The sequence below is a fragment of the Cetorhinus maximus genome, chromosome 22 (genome assembly GCF_964194155.1).
Source record: "Cetorhinus maximus chromosome 22, sCetMax3.hap1.1, whole genome shotgun sequence".
In the NCBI taxonomy this organism is placed as follows: Eukaryota; Metazoa; Chordata; class Chondrichthyes; order Lamniformes; family Cetorhinidae; genus Cetorhinus; species Cetorhinus maximus.
Window position 1 is genome coordinate 18,973,968 of NC_135900.1, and position 24,144 is coordinate 18,998,111.

The following is a 24,144-nucleotide window of genomic DNA, read 5'->3' on the forward strand; positions in this document are numbered from 1 at the left end:
AAGAATGATTCCAAGGATGAGAAATTTCAGCTATGAAGATAGATTGGAGAAGTTGGAAGTTGGGACTGTTCTCCTTGGAGAGAAGAAGGCTGAGAGGAGTTTTGTTAGAGATATTCAGAATCATGAGGGGGCTGGACAGAGTAGGTAGGGTGAAGCTGGTAAAAGGATCAAGAACAAGAGGGCACAGATTTAAAGTGATATGCTAAAGAAGCAAATGTGATGAGGAAAAACTTGTTCACACAACTAGTGGTTTGGGTCTAGAATGCACTGCCTGGAAGTGTAGTTCAGTCAAGTCATTCAAAGGGGCCTTAGATTATTTGAATAGAAACAATATGCAGGGGAAAGGGGAGGGCCACGGCATAGCTCATAATGCTCATTTGGTGAGCCGGTGCAGACACGATGGGCCGAATGGCCTTCCGTGCCGTTAAAATTCTGATCACAGCGGGGCCGGGTGGGGAGCGGGGGCTACAGCCGGAGCTCGCGGCCCGGCTCAGAGGGCGGGGATTACAGCCGGAGCTTGGGGGGCGGGGCTCACGGGGTGGGGACTACAGCCGGGGTTTGGGAGGCACGGATTACAGCCGGGTCTCAGGGGGCGGAGACTACAGTTAGAGCTCGCGGGGTGCGGATAGCAGCCGGGTTAAGGTGACGCAGCATCCGGCGGTTGGGCAGAGGCAGAGGGAACGGCGACGCTTGGGCTTTCATCATGGTAGGTGGCTGGTGTCGGAGCGCCCGGGGTCTTTGACACCGGCAGCTATAGCCGGGGTGGCCCTTCCGACAGTGGTTTCGGCGATGTGTATTTTCCCACGATTTTGGTCGGTTGGCGGAGGGGATTTGAACCTTTTGTCCTCCCCGGCTGAGCACGTGTTGCGCTCACGCACCGTCTCTGGGCCGCCTCACTTTTCCCTCCTCCCTCCCGGTGGAGGCGGTGGCTGATCCCGGGGAGGGAGGGAGGATTTGTTTAGGCGTTTAGATTTAGGGATCGGCTTGAGTAGCAGAAAATTAAACGGTGGTGTAGGAGCCCCCGGCCTGGGGAGAAAATTGGCCGTTTTATTTTGTCGAACGCGGAGTCTGAGGCAGGAGGTTGTCCCGATGTCGATCTGGAGAGCGGACAAAGCGGCATCACGGAAAGTTCTAGCCCTTCTGGGGTGGAGTGTTATCCTGAGTCAGTGCGCAGGCGCGGCCCATCTCTCCGAGACACTCAATTCTGCAAAATGCGAATAAATTGCACCGCGCTCAGCAACTACCACTGCTACTTGCATTTTTATAGCACCGGTATCGTCACCAAACGCCCCCAAGTCAATTCATGGACCTTTTTATCAGGCTAGGTCGAAATGGTTCTCTAGATATATGGGATACTTTATTAGCAGAAGTACACAATACAAAAGTTGGTAAGTTACGTACTTAACACAGGATAATCGGCACAGAAACAGCCCGATTAGTCCACGCAGCAGTTCATGCTCCTCTGCTGGAGCTTGAGGTTGTGCCAGAGCTCTGTACAATAATAGGTCACTGCTCGGGTACTGCCTACAGTTCTGAACGCCGCACTAAAGGAAGGATATGAAAGTACCAGGGCGGGTCCAGACTAGATTTACAAGGATGCTGCCAGGAATAAAGAATTTTAGCATTGAGGAATGATTGCATAGGCTGACGTTGCTTTCTTTGGAACAGAGGAGGATGAGGGAGATTTGCTCAAGGTGGATAAAATTGCAAAGCCTAAATGGAGTGGATAGGAAGGACTATTCCCCTGAACAGAGAGATCAATCATCAGGGGCATAGATTTAAAATTAGTAGCAGAAGGTTTTGAGGGGAAATTGAGGAAATAGTTCATCCCGGAGGTGGTGGAACATTTCACTACCTGAAACGTTGGTAGAAGCAGAAGCCTTTGCATTTTTTTTTTAAAACCCTGGGTATGGAGGGATTTTCTTATGAGGAGAGGTTGAATAGGCTGGGCTTGTACTCATTGGGATTTAGAAGAATGAGAGGTGACCTTAATGAAACATAAAAGGTTCTTATGAGGCTTGACAGGTCAGATGCTGAGAGGTTGTTTCCCCTTGTGGGAGAGTCTAGGACCAGAGGGCATAATCTCAGAGTGATGGGTCGCCCATTTAAGACATGAGGAGGAATTTCTTCTGAGGGCTATAAATCGGTGGAATTCTTACCATAGAGGGCTGTAGAGGATGGGTCGTTAAGTATATTCAAGGCTGAGATACACGTTTTAAATCAGTAAGGGAATCAACAGTTATGGGAGAAAGGCAGGAAAGTGGAGTTGAGGATTAGCAGATCAGCCATGATCTCATTGAATGGCCAAGCAGACTTGATGGCTGAACGGTCTGCTTCTTAAGAGGTCCAAGTTTTTTTGTTTTGTCTTATGCAGCTTAAGTGCTGTAACCTTCAGGGCTACGGGCCAATAAAGTTGAATTAGACTGAATAACACCTTTTCAGCTGGCACAAACATGATGGGCTGCATGGGCTCCTCCTGTGCTGTACATTTTTTATGTTTTTAAAAATTGACGGAGACATTAGAACAGGTGTCCAAATGCTTGGTCAAAGTTATAGGTTTTAAGATGAGCCTTGTAAGAAGGGGAAAAGCTTAGGAAGTCCGGGACTGAAACAGTTGAAGTTTTGGCTTTCGAAGGAAATGCAGCATTTTCAAGAGGCCAGAATTTGAGGAATGCAGAGTTCTCAGAAGGCTAAAGGGCTGGAGGCAGTTACCGGGAGAGGGAAGAGTGAGGCTATGGAGGATTTGAACACAAGGATTGTGTTCCTTGTGTATTAAAAATTGATATTAGTGGATTAGGAACCAATGTAGGTCAGTAAGTACAGCAGTGATAGATAATGAAAATAAAGCATTAAGATATGGGAAGCAGAGTTTTGGTTGAGTGCTAGTGTATGAAATGTTGAAGATGGGAGGCCGCCCAGAACATTGACATGGTCGTGTTTAGAGATACGAAAAGCCAAAAAGAGAGTTGGTGCAGTGCTCATAGGACGGAAAATAATTGCAGTGGCTGCTTTTCTGTTTACTGCTGTATTCTTACTAGCTGTTAGGGAAATTGCTGTGCTGTGTAACTAGAGCTGCTCAGCTATGTTCTATTGAGCACTGCGGCTTAAGGTTGTAAGGTTTTAAATCCCTGCACTTAAATCTGATGCACCTGCACTTGATTGGCATTATTCAAGCAAATACAGGTGGTTCAACTTTTCAATACAGTAGTATTTAGAAGTTGGGATAAATAAATTAAAAAATGCTGTGGGGATGGTAATTCGCTACATTTGAAATTACTTTTAAGTTTCTTTTTTATATAGGCTTCCCTTTCATTTGCTCCTGTGAATATCTTCAAAGCTGGTGCCGATGAAGAAAAAGCTGAGACAGCCCGTCTGGTAAGCAATAATTCCTTGTTTAAGAGGTCCAAGTTTTTTTGTTTTGGCAAATGGGAATAATACATCTAACAAACATTCAGTCTGGAAAAAGTTTAAAAGCAAAATTGTAGCAGTAGTGGGCAGATGTGATTAGCTGAAAATAGCAGTAGAGCTCAGAATGAAATCATTTTTGTACTTATTTACTAATAATCTTGTCACTTTTATGTCTGAATTCAAGATTTGGATTGAACATAACTGATTATTGTAGTGTAGTTGAACTGTTAGTTTCATTCCCTATAATGCAATTAATGTTCAGAGGCAATAATCCTAAATTTTCTTTGTGCTCCACTTATTCAATGTTTATATATGAACGACATCTTAAAGGGAACAGCTTGTGAGCAGTCTGCATAATACCTTCATGATTACTGTGCAGTTACACAACTTAGAGGGATTGTTGCTCAGAGGTCAATAATGGGATGAGTGGTCTAAGGAGATTTCTGTATGGTTCAAAGTATTCCATCATAATGTCCTGGAAAAACACATCTACAAATTAGGAGTAGGAGTAGGCCATTCTGCCCTTCAAACCTGCACCACCATTCAGTAAGACCATGGCTGATCTGATTATAACCTCAACTCCATATTCGTAGCTACTCACCTGCTTATCAAGAATTTATCTACCTATGCCTTAAAAGTATTCAAAGACTCTACTTCCACCACATTTTGAGGATCAGAATCCTAAAGACTCACTACCTTCAGAGAAAATATTTCTCCTCATCTCTTGTTTTAAATGGATGACTCCTTATTTTAAACAGTGGCCTAGTTCTAGATTCTTCCACAAGAAGAAACATCCTTTCCATATATACCCTGTCAAGACCCCTCAGGATCTCGTAAGCTTCGATGAAGTCACCTCTTACTCTTCTAAACTCTGGCGGATCCAAGTTTAGCTTGCATAAGACAACTCTCCCGTTGCAGATATTAGTCTAGTAAACCTTCTCTGAACTGCCTTCAATGCGTTTACATCCTTCCTTAAATAAGGACACCAATACTGTACACAGTACTCCAGATCTGATCTTACCAGTTCCCTGTATAACTGAAGCATAACCTCTCTACTTTTGTATTCAATTCCCCTTGCAATAAATGATAACATTCTATTAGCTTTCCTAATTACTTGCTGTGCCTGCAAACTAGCCTTTTGCAATTCATGCACTAGGACACCTAAATCTCTCTGCATCTCAGTGCTCTGCAATCTCTCACCATTTAGATAATATGCTTTTTTATTCTTCCTGCCAAAATGGACAATTTCATTGCACATATTGTACTCCATTTGTCAGACCCTTGCCCACTCACTTAACCTATCTATATTCCTTTGTAGCCTCCTTAGGTCCTCTTCACAGCTTACTTTCTGACCTATGTTTGTGTCATCAGCAAATTTAGCAACCATACCTTTGGTCCCTTCATCCAAGTCATTTATATAAATTGTAAAAAGGTGAGGCCCCAGTACTGATCCCTGTGGCACACTGCTCATTACATCTTGCCAACCCGAAAATGACCCATTTATGCCTACTGTTTCCTGTTAGCTAGCCAATCTGCTATCCCTACACCATAGGCTTTTATTTTTCACAATCTTTGACGTGGCACCTCATCAAATGCTTTCTGGAAATCTATGTACGATACATCCACCGGTTTCCTTTATCCACAGCACATGTTACTATTTCAAAGAACACCAGTAAATTGGTGAAACATGATTTCCCCCTCTCTCAAAACCATGTTGACTCTGCCTGATTATCATGACTTTATCTAAGTGCTGTGCTATAACGTCTAAGCAACGACTTCTAATATTTTCCATATGACATGTTAAGCTAACTGGCCTGTAGTTTCCTGCTTTGTCTTCCTCCCTTTTGAATAAAAGAGTTACATTTGTTATATTTCAATTTAATGGAACCTTCCCCAAATCTAGGGAATTTTGGAAAATTAAAACCAATGCATTAACTATCTCACTAGCCACTTCTTTTAAGATCCTAGGACCAAGTCCATCAGGATCTGGGGGCTTGACAGCCCACAGCTCTGTCAATTTGCTCGGTACCACTTCCCTGGTGACTGTAATTTTGAGTTCCTTGCTCTCTGTTATGATACAGCAGTTTGTAAAGGCTGAGTTATTTAAAATCCCAGAAGGAAACTTTAAACAACTGTCATAACCTATATTTTCAATTGGTATGTTTTGAGTTGCAGCTCTAAATTCAGGAATAAGACCACCAGTTCGCCAGAGGTTTTTATATCAGACTAAATTAGATATTTATTAATTTACCACAAATTAAAACATACACATGGCTACAAATTACTACTATCATAACTTATAAATTCCCAAATTAATCTTCATGAAGGCAACAATAACCAATAGACTTAACCAGACACCAGGCTAAGCATTTTCACCATACAAATTCAAAATGAGGTTCCTTTCAATTTGGTTCCTTCACAGACAGTTGTAGGCTTACAGGCTTAAATCTTACATGCCCCTGCCCTTCACACACAAACTCCTTTCTGTTATACCTAGCCTCCCCTTTGAATGCAAATTCTCATTGTATCACCAGGCACTTTGAACTCTACCTCTTCTAACAATAAAGCCCCTTTCATAGTACCAATTTTATTAGTAATATAAACATATTGCTTGATTTCTCCTAGCTAGGTGCAAGATTGCACCCCCAATCTTTGGTTTATTCAACAAAATGCAAATACACCCTTTACCTTTCTGTTTACATCTCAAAACTACTATACAATGCACCCAGACTAGCTGGCTTTAATCCAATTAACACACACACGCACACAGACTACATCTCTATTTAAAAAAATAATTTCCAAAAACATTATATGCATTAATATCTCTTCATGAAGCTCCTTTGCACCTCCTTATTTACAGCTATTGGGATGTTGCTTGTAGACCCATAGACGCCTACAGAACAAGGAGGCCATTCAGCCCATCATGTCCGGGTTGGTCAACAAAGGACTGACCACACTAACCCTATTTTCCAGTGCTTGGCCCATAGCCCTGGAGGCTATGGCAAAGCAAGTGAATATATAAATATTTCATGTTACGAGAGTTTCTGGCTCAACCACCCTTTGAGGCAGAGAGTTCCAGACTCCCACCACCCCCTGGGTGAAGAAATTTCTCCTCAACTTCCCTCTTAGCCTTCTACCTCTTACCTTAAATCTATGTGCCCTGGTTATTGACCCCTCTACTAATGGAAAAAGTGCCTTCCTATCCACCCTATCTATGTCCCTCATAATCTTATGCACCTCTATCAGGTCCCCTCTCAACCTTCGTTGCTCCAAGGAAAACAACCCCAGCCTATCCAATCTTTCCTCATAGCTCAGACCCTCCAGCCCAGGCAGCTTCCTGGTAAATCTCCTCTGCACCCTCTCCAGTGCAACCACATCCTTCCTATAATGTGGTGACCAGAACTGCACGCAGTACTCCAGTTGTGGCCTAACCAGTGTTTTGCACGGTTCCACCATAACCTCCCTGCTCTTGTATTCAATGCCTCAGCTAATAAAGGCAAGTATCCCATATGCCTTATTAACCACCTTATCTACCTGCTCTGCTACCTTCAGGGCTCTGTGGATACGCACACTAAGGTCCCTCTGATCTTCAAGTACTTTCCAGGGTCCTGCCATTCATAGTATAATCCCTTGCCTTGTTAGCCCTCCCCAAGTGCATTACCTCACACTTTTCTGGGTTGAATTCCATTTGCCACTGCTCTGCCCACCTGACCAGTCCATTGATATCCTCCTGCTGTTTACCACCCTACCAATTTTCGTGTTATTCGCAAACTTCATGATCATACCCCTTACATTTAAGTCCAGATCATATATGTATGCCACAAACAGCAAGCGCCCCACCACTGGAAACAGACTTTCAGTCACAGAAACATCTCTGTACAATTACCCTGTGCTTTCTGTTTCTCAGCCAATTTTGGATCCAACGTACAACTTTGCCTTGGATCCCATGGGCTCTTACTTTCTTGACCAGTCTGCCATGAGAGGCCTTATCAAAAGCCTTGCTAAAGTCCATGTAGACCACATCAAATGCATCCTCATCAACATTCCTAGTTACCTCCTCAAAAAATTTGATCAAATGTCAAACATGACTTTCCATTAACAAATCCATGCTGATTATCCCCGATTAATTCGTGTCTCTTCAAGTGCAGATGTATTCTGTGTCTCAGAATTCTTTCTAGTAACTTCCCCACCACCAAGGTTAGACTGACTGGCCTATAATTTCCTGGTCTATACCTTCCTTTTTTTTAATAATGGGACAACGTTAGCAGTCCTCTGGCACCTCACGTGTGGCTAAACAGGATTTGAAAATTACTGCCAGGTCCCCTGATATCTCTTCCCTTGCCTCCCTCAACAGCCTTGAATACCTCTCATCTGGGCCTGCAGATTTATCCACTTTTAAGGCTGCTAAACCCTCTAGTACCTCCTCTCTATGTTAATTTCCTCTTAATATTTCACAGTCCTCCTGACGTTTATATCTGCATCGTCCTTTTCCATTGTGAAGACTGATGTAAAGTATTCATTGAGGACTGCACCCACGTCTTCCAGGTCCACACACACATTACCTTTATAGCCCCTAATTGGCCCTACTCTTTCCCTAGTTACTCTCTTGTACCTTCTATAGTGAAGTCTGATGCTAAATACTTATTCAATTCATCTGCCATCTCCTTATTTTCCATTATTATTTCCCCAGACTCACTTTCCAAAGGACCATTGCTCAACTTTTTAAAAAAAATCTATAGAAACTCTTACTATCTGCTTTTATCTTCCTAGCTAGCTTTCTCCCGTGTTCTAATTTTTGCCTTTTCATTATTCTTCTAGCCATTCTCTGTTGCTTTTCATATTCTTGTGCAATGATATGCTTTTTCACTAAGTTTGATACTATCTTTAACTTTAGTTAACCACGGGTGCTGGGTCCTCCCTTGGAATTTTTCTTTCTTGTTGGAATGTAACCCTTTAAATGTCTGCCACTGCATCCCTATTGACCTATCCCTGAACGTAATTTGCCAGTTTAATTCCCCCCACTCTACTGTCTCCTACTATTACTACATTCCTTTTTGCTCCCTCCACTTGAATGGCTTCCTGTGCCACAGTGCAATGGCCAGTCAGCTCATCCACCTGGCAGCCCCCACTAACGTCCCAACAAGCTGAAAGAACCTCAAACTTGTTGGACAATTGCAAAGGCTGGACTCCTGCCCTCTAGATCCCCTTGCCTGCATTACTCACAGTCATACCCTCCTGTCCCTAACCTAAGAAGACCCTATCCTAAGGGGTGTGACTGCCTCCTGGTACAAAGCATCCAGGTAACTTTCCTCCTCCCTGATGCATCACAGTGTCTGCAGCTCGGCCTCCAGCTCAATGATTCTGAGCCGAAGCTCCTCGAGCCGCAAACACTTACTGCAGACGTGTTTGCCCTGGATCACAATGATACCCAGGAGCTCTCCCATGTTACAGCTGTGACACATCACCTGTCCTGCCATGCTTAATGTGTTTAAATTAGCTGCTTAATTATTTTAATTAATTAATTAGTTTAATTAATGAATTTAATTAATTCAATTAATTATTTTCCCCTTATATATTTTATTAACCTTACCACCAGTTCGTGGACTATTTTTAAAGTTTAAGGATAGAATGGACCTTAACCACTTACCAGATACTCGCCAAACTTCATCCCCTGTAGTAGAGTAAGAACCAATTCCTATAGGGCGAAAAGGTTGGAAAAGCAAAGGAGCACCTCCTTCACCTAATTCTCTCACTCACCCAACTCCCAGCATTCTTGTTCAAAGTTGCACTCCTGTGCCAAGTTGCACTGAGAGGCCTGTATTTGTAAACTTTGAAACTAAAGACTTAGCTCAGCCCCAGGTATAGAAAAACAGTTTCATCTAGTTTCCTTAATTTGTTAACTTCAACTGCTCTCTAGTGGAGAGCTTGTATATCCCTGCTTAAGCCTGGGTGAAATTTCGAATTTAAACAGGAAATTTCATTTAGATGTTAAATACAAACAAACTAGATTTTTAGAAAGAGACTAAGGTGCCCTTACTCACCCAACTCCCAGCACTCTTATTCAAAGCCTCGTTCCAATGTGACTTTTCCAACTTTCATTGGAATCCTGGACTGGTATATTTTTCTTCCTTTCTCCTTACTGTTGGCACTTCCATCACATCACTAATCAATGTCAATTACATGCACTTTTTAGTGGCTTGTTAGAAATTAATTGGACTGATTTGAGAGCTGATCCAGAGCTGACCAAACACAGGAAATGAAGCTATTGACAATTTATCCTGTTGTGTAGTGAATTTTATTTATGTTGCATTGGATAAAACCTTTTCAGCATTATGTATATGATTTGTTTCAGTCGTCTTTTGTCGGTGCCATTGCAGTTGGAGATTTGGTTAAAAGTACTTTGGGTCCAAAAGGCATGGTAAGTAGCCAAATTCAGGTTTAATGTAAATTTAGTTCTGTGTACACTTTTTGATGAGTTTATAGGCTTTTTTATTGTTATTTGCCCTACCTTTTAATTTTAGCATTGAACATTTACAGGAAAGAACATTCTGTTGGTGTTGCATATTTAAAGTGTTATTTATTCTATGACTGGATACAAGACCCAAAAAATAATTTTTATTCCTGTTTTAGGACAAGATACTGCTGAGTGGAGGAAGAGATTCTTCTGTGACAGTGACCAATGATGGAGCAACAATCCTTAAAGCTATTGGTGTTGATAACCCAGCAGCTAGAATTTTGGTTGGTAAGTTAATATGATTATTGATCTTGTACACAAAATTTAAACAATCCTTGAAATTATATTGCTAGATTCAAAAGTAGAATTGGGAAAGACCTGTTAAATAATGTATCAGTTCTATCGTCCTTCAACTTAATTTGTCCCTGGGTAGAAATGTGCATTAGTCTGAGTTGAATGTTTCTACAGCCTAAGTATTATGCTGTAGCTTTTCAATGTACTGTTATACAAGCACTTCAAGCTCAGTGAATGAGTTGTTGCAGGAAATTCTCCCAAAGAGAGCACCATGTAGTTAGCCTCATATTGGCAAGCAAATAAGATATGTACATTTGTGGAGGCAACACTGGCATACTGTATTCAAATTTGCTTAAAGTTAACTTGAAAGGATTTTTTTTTTTGTTTGGTTTGGACTTTTTTGGGGTTGGTGCTTGGTAGACCAATAATTTTGGGTAGAGTAGAGAAGGAAAAGCATATTACCTTGGCTGAGCGACATTCCTAGCTGGAGAGTTTTAAAAAATGAAAATAGTTTGTTGATTGTTCTCTTACCAACAGAGCTGTCCAAGGTACAAGATGAAGAAGTTGGAGATGGAACGACATCTGTGACAGTGTTAGCAGCCGAACTCTTGAGGGTAAGTGAATGCTTTCAGTTTGTGCAATTGCAAAATGTTGCCAAAAGAAAAAAGAATCCTTTTGCAATCTCAACATTTTTGTATTTTGCCAGCAATTGATTGTTTAGAGGTTACCTGCTTGTTAATTTATAATGGGAAATGATTAAAAATGTTAATCTTAGGGTATTATAAATAGGATGTATTTGCTGGTGTGTATTAAATGCCAGAATAAAATATGCAAACAATTGAGTACCCATTAATATATCTCCATTTTGATGGCTATGTTGCTATATATTCCAAATTGCACTAATGGTATTTCTTTGCACAAGAATGCCTTAAATGTTTTGAAATTCTAATGAATGTTTTGAATAATGAAGGGCAACAACTTCCAGGTCGATAATGCTCTTTGCATGCCTCAGAGCATTTTATGATTGTGAGGAAAGGGGTACAGTGGATACTAAGAGCCAGGAAGTAGGAGGAGCATGGAGACCATAGGGTTGGGGCAGGGGTGTGTGACTAAAATTCCCAGAGCACAAGAGCATAGGGTTGGATAAGTCTTTTACCCTTTTAACAGATTTTAAAAGCTAGAAACACTATTTTGTCACTTAATTTATTATTGGTAAATCATTGATCTAATGCACCTCTACAGAGCAGTAGTATGCATCAGTCTTGTGTCTGATGCTACCAGAGCATGCAGTGCTGTCTGATGTTATATGACCAACGTTTTTTGAATTGATTGCCAAACAGAATTTAGGGCCTCACGCCTTTTCACATTATACATTTATGTCCTATCATTACTTTCTCAGAGCTATAGCTTTAAATGACCTTCTGTGCATATTTTATAGAGGACAGATTGGTTGAATATTGAAGGCAGCTGAGACACAGCAGTAACATACTCTCAAAATATCATTTGTGATTTTGATTTATTGCCTTGTTGCTTTGGGCAAATTGGAAACCGTATTAGGGAGTCTCCAATAAGGAGTGGTGAAAGATAAGAATATATAGACAATTTTTCCAAGTCTTTGGAGGGGATGGGAATGTTTGACATACAGGTTGGTAGTTGGAAAGCATGGCAAAGTTTAGGATGTATTTTTGAGGAAGAGAATGATGGGCCAGTTGCAGGTGAAATAGATAGTGTTTGATGTTGCCATTATGCAGGTGAGGAGGCTGGCTATGAGAATCTGGGACTGGAGTCCATTGACGGAGCAAGTAGTGTGTGGATTTCATGGATCTGATAAGTGAACTGGGATATGATGAAACAGTAACTGCAAAGGATGGAAGGCCAGAGGGAAAGCTGGAAGTTGGGGAAATGAAGGACACAGTATTCAGTTTTCAAAGTCTAAGTGAGGTGGTCTTGTAAGTTCCAAGATTTTTTCAGTTGTGAATGTTATCTAAGGAGTGCTGGAGGTCTGAGAGGTAAAAGCAATTTGGACAATCTTGACATTAAGGAGTTTTGACTAGGAAGACGTGGTGACTGAATCGAAGCTGCTGGAGACCGTGAAGCTGAGCCAGTTGATGAGTTTTACATTATCACCTTGGCTCGATGGCAGTGTGCTCACTTGTGAGCCAGTTTTCAAACATCAATCCAGGATAATGCTTAATAATGAAGAGAATGCTGCATTGTCAGAGATATCTTTAATGTGAATTTTCATGTTAACTGATTCTTAATGGCAACAGTAAATAAGTACATTTGCCTCTGACAGCAGAATGGAAAGTTGGAGTAAGTTGGATTAATACTTCCACAAATGCCACTTTGCAACTGCCACTAGGGGATGCACAAGATAATTCACATGGCCTCCAAATTGAGTCTTGTCATTGAGTTTGGAAGCTTGACGTTGAGTGAATCACTGCTGTAACACTGCTCTGACAGTGGTTTAATGCATCAGTGTAATAATCTGTTTTGTTTACATAGGAAGTAATTAACATAAGCTCCATTTCTGTATTGTTTGTGCTTATGTTCTCATTGCATATTGGTTGTGTTTTTTAAAGAAATCATATATAATCAGCAATCTTACTGCAAAGGAATGTTTTTTGTGAATTTTGTTTAAATTGCTCTCAGGTATTAATTGTCGGCCTTAAATATTTAATTAATGGACTATTCGCTATCGCTGAGGAATTTTCTGCTTCCAAATAATCCAGTCAGTTGTTTGATTGGAAATGTTACTATAATATGCTTGGTTAGCTGTCAATAAAATTTGGTACTAAGCGATTTTATTTCTGAGTTCGATTCTATAGGCCTTTTTTTATCTTCTTAGGAAGCAGAATTACTTATTGCTAAAAAGCTTCATCCTCAGACAATTATTGCAGGCTGGAGGAAAGCAACTCAAGCAGCAAGAGATGCTTTGAAAAAAGCTGCAGTGGATCATGGGTGAGATCATTTTGTACTTTATTTTATTTAGAAAAAAAGACTTAGAATATAAAAAGTAAAGGGATCTTCCTTATCAAGCAGTTTCATTCTAACTAACTCAACATTTAGTAAATGTTGCAAGGCAAAATCTTAATTTTCCTTTAGCCAAATTTCCCAGTTTTAAGATCTTGGAAATTCATTGATAACTACTTAGTCTTAAGTTATTTTGGATCTGATAGGTTATTTTAAAAATGCTTTGAATTAAAGAAACTAGTCTAGAACCATCTTTTAAAGTTTTCAATTTTGATTTATATACTTGGATTTCAGATAGCATATGCTGATGCTAGAAAAAATCTCAAGTAGTTCAGATTTTCTATTTAAAAAGATTTTTTGATCATCAGCCAATAATTAACACATTTATAGCCTGTGCTGCTGTTAGATGCTTTCCCTTAGTTTTCCAATTACGTAGGGAAGACTTGTATGAATGCATTTTTTTTTTAGGGAATATCTCATTCTTTGCTCTTCAGTTTGCATTTACGATAGAACAGAAGTCCAACATATCACTGGCCTTGGATAAACTTCAATTTAGCATATTCAGCTAGTCCATGGGCATGACTATTCTTATTGGTTGGGGAGAGAATGATTGCATATAATTTGCTGATCTTCATATCTTCGTGCTCGGGTATAGAAATACATACTGTGACTTCCCAGTTTTAAAAACTGAACTGGTTACAGTTTACCCCTTGCATCGTTTGATGTTAATCATTAGGGCTTTTTATATTGGATTGCATAATTGAGTAGTTGAAAGAATTGAAATGAGATTGGTGGTGCAAATAATAAATTAGAGTACTTGTACAATTACGTTACCTTGCAATTATAAATGTTCTTGACGTCCCTCTGGCTCCTTTTTATTATCAGGGATGATGAAGCAAAATTCTGTGAAGACCTGATGAATATTGCCAGGACCACGCTCTCTTCCAAGCTGCTGACTCATCACAAAAGTCACTTTTCTAGTCTGGCAGTGGAAGCTGTGGTCAGGCTAAAAGGTTCTGGCAACCTTGAAGCTATTCATGTGATTAAGAAACTTGGAGGGAGCTTAATTGATTCCTACCTGGATGAAGGTAACATTTCAAAATTCATGAAAAAATGTTATAATCTAGATAAGTTTCTAGTAGAAAAAATTTGAGTTCCCCTTAGAATGATTAAGTGATGTCTGAAATAATGATACCAGAATGTAATTTAAAAATAGCTTTTAGTGTAATCCTGATGCAGTTTACTTCGAATTCATGACAGTGCGTGTCTAATTTCAACAATATTCTTGCACGCATCTTGTGGATTTCCACAACTATATTTCCTATCTGTCCTAACCCCCTCCCAGGCTTTCTCGTTTTCATAATTAGAAACCCCATAGTTTATGGGACCAAGCCACCCTACTTAAATCCAAGTCTTCAAGATCTTTTGCTGGTGTATGCTGTGCATTTGTGGCTGAATATTTATTTCTGTGTTGCACAAATGAGGGAAGGGATAATTTGAACAAATTCTCCTTGCCTTCATTTCCAAATCTGCAAGATTAAAATTAGCTGTGATGTTGATATGAGCCATATGGTATTTATTCATTCTGCTGACCAATAATTAATGGAATTTTTTTGTCATCCTTGCTACAAATTTTGCAGGGCTAGTGCATAAATATGAGTAGTTCAAGGAGCATTTGAGTTTTTGGAAAATGGTAATGATGTTCAATGATGAGATTAGTCAGATCAAGATAATATCGATCTCATCAAGACTGTTCAAATCTTAAAATAAGTATGTCCAATTGTTTGCAGGTTTTCTTTTAGATAAGAAAATTGGAGTTAACCAACCAAAGAGAATTGAAAATGCAAAAATACTGATAGCGAACACCAGTATGGACACAGATAAAATTAAGGTGGGTGAGAATTGTCTGGGGTTCAGTTTCTGTGGTCTTAATGAAACTGCATGCCTCCAGTAGGCAAGGACAAGTGACTAGAATTACATTTGTTCATATTGTATGTTTTGACAGATATTTGGTTCGCGTGTGCGAGTAGATTCTACTGCAAAAGTTGCAGAAATTGAACTGGCTGAAAAGGAAAAAATGAAAGAAAAGGTGGAACGAATCCTGAAACATGGGATTAATTGTTTTATCAATAGGTAGTCATGGCATTTTTATTTTAAGAACATTATGATTTGCAAATCATTTGTATTAATGAGCTGCTTTTCTTTCAATTCAGTATTGCAGTAAAAGCAACAGTATATGAATACATTTCCATTTCTTTATTTCAGGCAGCTCATTTATAATTACCCTGAACAGTTGTTTGGTGCTGCAGGTGTCATGGCTATTGAACATGCTGACTTTTCTGGAATTGAGCGACTTGCACTTGTAACTGGTAAGGCAAAGAAGTAACTTGTAAGACACATTTGCCCTGTAGTTGAGTGGGCAGCATCAGAACCATTTCTTTCAAAAGATTGGTATCTGCTTTGCATATATCTGCTCATTATCCTTTAATTTCTTAGTATTTTATTTTCCAGACATTCTGGTCTTAATTTTTTTAAACCTTAAATTTAATTTCTTTTTTCAAAATAGCAGTTTATGTGGCAATTTTGCCTGGTATTTCATAATATATGATGAATTTGTTGTCAAATGCCTAGAAATCTTGAATTTATTTCTAAGCCCATACTTTTCCAAATGCCAATTAATTTCTTCCAGGATTAATGCCTCTAAATATTTCCAAATCACTGGCAATGACTGACCTGGCCTGTAGTTTATTCCTCCACCTTTTAAATTGTGAGAGATATCAAGAAACAGCTTAAGTCACTGGATACAGCAAAGGCTATGGGTCCTGACAGCATCCTGGCTGTAATACTGCAGATTTGTGTTCCAGAACCTGCTATGCCCCTAGCCATGCTGCTCTAGTACAGATACAACTCTTTTATACTCAAAATGTAGAAAATTGTCCAGGAATGTTCTGTTCACAAAAAGCAGGACCATTTCAATGTGGCCAATTACCGTCCCATCACTTGCTTCACAATTAGCAGCAAGGAGATGGACAGCGTCGTTGGCAGTGCTATCAAGCAGCTCTTGCTCTACAGAAACCTGCTCATCCAGGACAAAGCAGCACATTTAATTGGTATCTCAGCCACCATCTTAAACATTCATTCCCTTCACCTTCAACAGCACCTTCCAAATCTACAGACTCAACCACTTAGAAGAATAAGAGCAGCAGACACATGGGAACACTGCCACCATCCAGACTTGGAACTATATTGCCTTGCCTTCTCTGGTCCTGAAACTAAAAATCCTGGAACTCCCTCCTTAACAACTGTGGGTGTATCCTACACTACATAGACTTCAGCAGCTTAAGAAAGTAACTCACCACCACCACCTTGAAGGCAATTGGGGCTGGGCAATAAATCCTGACCCTGCCAGTGGCGGCCACCCAAATTAATTTAAATATCCCCTTTCCCCAAGGATCATTGATTCCAGCTGTGCCAAGTTGTGACCCATCCACCTTTGTACAGGCCTTTCCTGCCCCAGAACTGGTTCCAGTGATGAAAAACTGAGGGATAGGGCCATATTGTACTATGTTTTTGTGATCCACAAGTAGCTGATCACTGAACTTTGAGTAAACCTTTGACTCTAAACCAGTGTCCCTGATCATTTTACTAGTAGGAGAGTACTTCAATCCCAAGAGAGCTATTTTCACAGACTCTAAAATGTGCTATGATAAAATAGACTGCATTTTGCATACTTTTTAATGCTGAGTAGGCCAGAGCTGTAAATATTGAATTTGTACATTACATTTTTAGAGAATGAAGAAATTTGTAAATCTCTGTATATTATTTTGTTTAGTTGTATGTAGGTGGTGGACATTAACTAACTGGTGATTCCACTATAAACAGACACAGACAAACTGTGGTTGTTGGGTTAGAAGGTGCTTGCTTGTAATGTGTAACTCTAAATAAATGATAATAAAAGTCTGTAAAGATTTGCTGCAGTTCTATCATTCACCACTGACTTTCTGGAGTAGAGCACCCTGTTGTAACATTTTCATCCTTGAAATTAAATTTTGAAATTCTTAAAATATGAAAAAAGTGTCGGCAGTGTTGAGAGAGCAAAATGTGTTTATGCACTTAATGAATATTGATCTCAAACGGTTTAGTGAACTACTGTGACTAATTTCAGGTGGCGAAATTGCTTCCACCTTTGACCATCCTGAATTGGTTAAACTGGGACACTGTAAGGTTATTGAAGAGGTCATGATTGGTGAGGACAAGTTACTTCGTTTCTCTGGAGTAGAGCTAGGTAGGTAACTGCTCACATTAATACAAGTCCTTAAGTAGCTTAATAAATTTGATATTTTTCAAGATTCTTGATAAAGTTGTTAAAATACAGTGTATAATAATTCTAACATATTAACTTGCATCACTTACTATATCTTTCCACTCATCCTAAAGGTGAGGCATGTACCATTGTTCTTCGAGGAGCCACTCAGCAGATTCTAGATGAGGCTGAACGATCTTTGCATGATGCCCTCTGTGTACTTGCTCAGACAGTGAAAGAAACTAGAACTGTTCATGGTGGAGGTATGTTTTTTTTTTACTTTTATCGATGGCTTGCCAATCACTCAGAAGTTTAGGTTTAGATAAGGTGCCAACTTTGAAACAGGGACTGTGATTTTGCCCACCGTGCATTTTGAACCCTACTGGAATCCCTACAAACTTTCACTTTTTAAATAAGTGATTTAAAGAGGTTTTTGATTAGTGCTGAAGTGTTGTTTGGACAAATTTAGTAACACCCAATGTATGAATGTTGATGCCACTGTGTTGCTGTGCTTTTTTAAACTCGTTACTGAACTGATACATGGCAAAAAGATGATTTGTGGAAATGCTAGTTCCTGCTTATCGGTTCCCAGTTCATTAGCCAATGTATCAAGTGAATTTTACAAAACTCCTAACTTTTTGCTAATACCACTTAGATGGGATTACGTTCAATAGATAATTTCTCCTTAATGAGTGAATGAGTCAAGAAACACTGGTTTCTACATGAAATTGGTGATGCGCTGTTATGACATGGCAGATGTGTACCAGGCGGACCAAATCCATGAGGGAAACTTGATCACAACAGTTTTGCAATTTGTATTTATTTCAAGATGTATGCACTGAATTCAGAAGTAAGAAGCCCACCAAGGTTTTTGAAGTTTTTTTTTAAAAAAAACTAAATTAAAATATTTATTAACAAAAAAGACTTCGAGCACATACATAAAACCACAAATTACTACCATAATAACTCCTAAAATTCCTAAGTAACCTGACTCTGTTACACCTCCTTTAAGGCAACGGTCCAAAGCTAAATTTTAGATTTTAAACAGCTCCAGCAAATTAACACAATACACTGGACTGTGGAATTCCAAATGACTTTTCTCTAGCTTCAGTTTCAGTAGACAGACTTTTGCAAAAATACTGGAGGCTTCGTTAAGACTATTTCACACACTTCTGTTAGATCTCACAATGCCTTCTCCTGACACAGCCTCATTCTCCTTTGTATATGTTTCTCTCTTAATATGTAAATTCTGTTGTTTCATAAGTCTTTGAAACTATCTCCCTCGTAACATAAAAGCTTTCACGTTGTCACAATACATTGTCAGTAACCCTTGGGGAAAAATAAACACATTCCTTACCCTTGCTTGTCTGGCCGTTTGTAAATGGACTGAGATCCCTTCGAAATCCTAATCTCCCTTCATTTATCTAAAAATGCAAACCCCCTTCACACCTTGCATGCTAAGCCAGCACAAAAACAGAATTACCTGGAAAAACTCAGCAGGTCTGGCAGCATCGGTGGAGAAGAAATCGGTTAACGTTTCGAGTCTTCATGACCCTTCGGCAGAACATTTTGTTTTTATGCTAAACCAGCATTCATTTTTACTCATTAGCATGTCAAGCACCTAGCTTCTTTTGAAGAGTTAACACATGCAGTCTACTTGACTCCGAATGTAATTAAATCATACACAGACAGACCTAACTGTACTTACCCCCATAAACCTACTTTACAATAAACCAGAAAAATATTCCGAAAATTATTATACTTTGACATGTGTGTTACCAATTGTAATCCACAATAATGATGGTAAATGGTTTGTCTATTTGTCTAATTTTAAAACTTTTAACAGATTAAGTGCTGTATATTGAATGATTCATGGGCGTAGATTTTTATCCAATACTTATTTCGTAAAACCCATGCCCTGTTTTTGGTATGTGCCCTTCCACTCTCATCTAGGGTACCCAAAGGATCCATGCTTGGCTTTCTCTTCTAAAAGCTTCCCCTAGTGACATCACCCAAAGACATGTGTTATATAACTGCAAATATTTGTCCTGGTCAACATTTTAGTTCTCCACCTTGTCCTGTGTGCCTATGCAAAACCGGAACTATGTTTCAGAAGTAATTCACTAATTGTGAAGTATTTTCAGGTTGCCTTAAAACATGGCGGATGCATGTTCTCTCTGCTTAATTTTATTCTTTTTTAAAATGAAGGGATTGTAGGTTATTTCTAAATGCATGGAAAGCTTGAGGTGAATGCCGAATTGGTGTTGGGACTTGGGTGGATGACGATCTTAGTACACACAACCCCACAGCAAAAAATGTGAACCAACATCAAGGAGATTGGTGTATCTAATGTTGACATTTTTCAAGAATATAATTTAATGGCAAAAGCAATATGGAAGCTGACAGTTTAAGTTGTCAGCTTGTCCTGCATCTGACCCACCAAGCTAGTCTCAAATCAGAAGCACCCTCAGAAAGAATGCTGAGCAAATTCACTTGTTTGAGGGGTGCAACTAATGTTCCAGATTTTCTTAACATGCAATACAATAATTACCTTTTTGATAGGACTCTTTTCTTTCTCCAGGCAGCTCAGAGATGTTAATGGCACAAGCTGTGTCTGATTTGGCTGTTAGAACACCAGGGAAAGAAGCTGTAGCAATGGAGTCATTCGCTAAAGCACTAGGAATGGTAAGTTTCAGTACAGGGTTGTACCTCGCTTTCCACAGTCCCAACTTGCCACCTTCTGTCCTCAATAGGGAGTTAACTTTCAATGCTTTGATTACCAGAGTTGTTCAATGCACACAACTATATAATTTAAATAATTTTGTATGCAATTGTTACCTAACTTGACTGTCCTGTGATGTTTAAGCTTTTATAATTGTTGTTTAATCATGCCAGTTAATAAGTGTTTATGGGGATTGCTATTAACTTGAACTATTGAGAGTAGATAATCTTAACTGCAGCCATCCACTTGGTTTCTTAATAACTGCAGATTTCTAAAACTGATATAACTTGCAAACCAATAATTCCAGAAAATGTATGTTCCTATGAATATTATAAGATTTTGCCAGAGGCATGTTTCACTTATGGCAGAAATGGAGTTGGTAGCAGTTTGACCGTACTTATCCATACTGGTTTAATGTTCCTACATTTGCTGCTGTACAATGTGAGCAAAGGAAAGGCCTTAATGGGCAGCTCAATTCTGTACCATGTTATGCACCAAATTTAAATCGTGTTCAGAGTTGAGATTCACTCTGAAATGGAGGGGAAATCACCTAGAGTTCCATCTTCTGTCATAGTTTGCACTTGCACTATAAAGCACAAGATTGTAGATGTTAATACTTTATTCCTTTTAAATTAAGTTCTAATCACAGATACCAAGTAAAACTAGAATGTATCTACCAATGAAAACCAGTTACTGGGAAATTATTCTTCCACACAAAATTACCAAGTTAGTAATGTCAGCAATAACCACTCCCATCAGTGGTTCCAGATTATAGCGCTGGGCTCGATGCTTGTTCTTTCCATCTTGTACATTAGCCATGTCATGCTTATAAACATCTGATCAGTCATTCTGCAAATTGTTCCACTGGTGCTGAATTGAACACATCAAATATGGCTGAGGTACACCAATGATTTTCTCACACTATTTTAAGCCTCTGCTTACCATTAGCACACTGTGAAGCTGACTCTTGTCAGTATTGAATATGATGCCTGACCATGCTTGAGTACACAACTTTCTTGTACTTATAATGAAAATCTAAAAGCTTCACGTGTCCTGTGTACCAAAAGGATCATACGTCCTGCAAATTGTGAAAAAACAAATCAATTTGATGTACTATTTCTAAGCTTTACACTATTTGTATAAAAAAAAAAGTATAGTTAAATTTAAAACCACTTCTCTACCTATGGTGCATTTATGCTTTTCTTTACCCCCAGCTTCCCACTATTATAGCTGATAATGCTGGGTACGACAGTGCAGATTTAGTGGCTCAGTTGCGAGCTGCTCATAGCGAAGGGAAAACAACATATGGATTAGGTAAGCAACCCAGCGGAGCTTTTTGAATTTGCTTGAAATGCATTTAAATTGACTTCAGGGCTATTATGTAAAGTGATTTGCTGTAATAAGTAAAAATCTGCAATTTCTATTGTTAGACATGACCAATGGCACCATTGGGGACATGGCAGTGATGGGTATTACAGAGAGCTTCCAAGTGAAGAGACAAGTACTGTTGAGTGCAGCAGAGGCTGCTGAAATGATTCTTCGCGTAGATGATATTATTAAAGCAGCACCAAGGTAAAGCTTTATATATGCCAGGCATTGACTAAGATTAATAAAACTGTTAAATACAAAAAAATGCTTTGTGTGCATATGATCTGCTCAAAAAGAAAAACATTTCCTGAGCAGGATTCTGTTTTTTTTTGTGTTCACGTGCTGCCACTCAAAATTCCCTGCCTGCACTAATTTATGGAAGTCTAGTAATATATATAATGCATCAATGGTAGGAGAAGATCCTATATGTTGATTGCACCTTTGCATCTTTTATTTGTAAACTCTACATTGCAGGTAATGTCATTTATATATGATGGTCAGTACAATTGTAATGTTTATTGGTAATATAGATTATATCTCTCTTTCAGGAAACGGGTACCTGATCACCATCCTTGCTGAGCCATGAACATCAATAATGAGAACATTTGGACTCGTGCCAACAGTGAACACGGGACATCACCCAATAGAACTAAAATAGAAAATTTGTATTTATAAAACTGTATCACATTTAAGTAAAAGTCTTGGTTCAGTTTAACTACAAGATCTTTCTTGTAGATGAGGCTCTTGAAGATGAGGCTGTATTCAGGTTGTCTTATATTAAAGTTTTGTCATCACAAATCCTTATGCTGTTTACTTGAAGCATCTGTTTATATTTTCCTGAAAGATCAACAAAACCCACTATAGATTATTAACAAAATAGGAGAGAGAAAAAATTCTGCTCTCAGGTTTCCATAAATCTTTGAAACTGTAAGTGTGAGCAAAAAATATTATTAAGATGAATGGAATTCTAACTTTATGCATCGAGTTAATGAATGTAAAATAATATAAAACAATAGATGTTGAATATGTATAGTGCCTTGGTGGGGCCACTTTTGAGTATTCTATGTAGCTTCTTGGAGGAAGGATGTTACAGCAATGAAAAGACTCACTAGAATTATACCAGGTATAACAATGGTTAAAGCAATGATCAAAAGGGGTCAAAAAATTGGATCTTATCCTCTCTGAACAAATTATTAACTGACATCAGAAGTTTTAAGATTTTGAGCAGTTACTTATTATTTGACAGTTCAGTAGTAGTAAACTCAGGATTAACACAAAGGGGGAGTTATAACTTCATGAAGGTTGTTCAGTGTAGAATATTTTACTACAGATGTCTTCAGGTTGAGGCTGCAGCATAGCTTGAGATAATTGGATCACTTTATGCAAAGGAAGGCTGTGAAAGGATATGGGGAAGTGAGATGCTTATGTAGCCCCAATTAAGGAGTTGCTACAACCAAACAGATGCGACGCCTTCTCTGTTGTAAATCCTTTAGTTTTTGAACTTCAGTGTTTTACTATGCAGTGAATATTTTTGGTGTGACATATTTTGATATTAAGCAGACTTTCAAAGAGCTGGAGCATTTGTCATTTATTACTGTGGTGCGAAACATGGGAGGGTGAAGTAAATTTAAACGAGCAGCTTTCTCATTCCGAACTCTTGGTTTGTCAGGTTCCTGGGAAATATTTTATTTGTGCTATTTTTAAAATGGCTTTGGAGGGATCTGGATTCTAAAGGTGAGTTTAAATTACAAGTTTAATGCCAGTGCAAAGTAGTTTTGGTATAAGCTGATCTCCAGTTTGAACAACCTGCTTTGGTATTCCCACATAAGGAAAGATTGTATACAAAAGCAAAATACTGCGAGTGCTAGAAATCTGAAATAACAATACTGGGAATACTTGGGTCATGCAACATCTGTGGAAAGAAAATGTTCAGGTGTTGGGTCAATGCCCTTTCATCAAAACTGGAAAAAGCTAGAGATGTAACAAGTTTTAAAAATACAGGCAGAGGGAGAACTAAAAGGCAAAGTTTGGGGTTACGGCAAGAGTGATTTAAATGACCAAGAGAATGGCAAGCAAAAAAATTGGAAATGGGACAAGTAAGCAAAAAGATGGGTTTACAGGAGGTGTCAACAAGAATAGCAGAATTATCACAACATCTGCCAGAAAAAATGGCAGAGGTTCACAATCTGCAATTGTTGAAATCAGTGATTCTAGAAGGTTGTAAAGTGCCTAATTGAAAAATGTGATGCTATTCCTTGAAGCAGTGTAGGAGACTGAGCAGGGACCAGAATGCAAATCGAGTGGAGAATTAAAATGACAGGTGATCAACAGCTCCATGTCACACTTGTGGACTGACCCGAGATGTTGCACACAACTGTCATCCAATCTGCATTTGGTCTCCCCGAAGTAGAGATAGCATGCACAGTGAATATGGTATACTAAACTGAAAGATGTAAATTCCTACTTCACCTAGAAGTGTTTGGGGTCCTTGATAATGGGAAAAGAAGAGGTAAAAGGGCAGATATTGCATTTCTGTGGGAAGGGCTTGGTTGGAGGGGGGGTGGGGGGTGCAGATTGAGGAGTGGACCAGGGTTTTGAAGTGGGATTGGAAGGAAGTGAAGA

The 24,144-nt window shown here is 39.1% G+C and overlaps 1 protein-coding gene across 1 annotated transcript; it reads left to right on the forward strand.

Moving 5' to 3' along the window:
• The first annotated feature begins 571 nt into the window (after window positions 1-571).
• Window positions 572-22,320, forward strand: cct2 (chaperonin containing TCP1, subunit 2 (beta)). Its single transcript, XM_078567870.1, has 16 exons — window positions 572-706; window positions 3,301-3,375; window positions 9,761-9,826; window positions 10,039-10,150; window positions 10,694-10,770; window positions 13,005-13,117; window positions 14,015-14,217; window positions 14,920-15,020; window positions 15,135-15,262; window positions 15,395-15,498; window positions 17,295-17,414; window positions 17,567-17,695; window positions 20,014-20,117; window positions 21,369-21,468; window positions 21,585-21,726; window positions 22,071-22,320. Exons 1-16 carry the CDS (start codon window positions 704-706, stop codon window positions 22,099-22,101), a joined length of 1,608 nt encoding a protein of 535 aa, XP_078423996.1. The 5' UTR covers window positions 572-703; the 3' UTR covers window positions 22,102-22,320.
• Window positions 22,321-24,144: the final 1,824 nt, after the last annotated feature.

Bases quoted from the DNA above. Each gene is read 5' to 3' on its own strand.
- cct2 (XM_078567870.1), top strand. The intron at 3,376-9,760 runs GTAAGCAATAAT...GATTTGTTTCAG, and splicing joins AAGCTGAGACAGCCCGTCTG to TCGTCTTTTGTCGGTGCCAT. The intron at 21,469-21,584 runs GTAAGCAACCCA...TTCTATTGTTAG, and splicing joins GAAAACAACATATGGATTAG to ACATGACCAATGGCACCATT.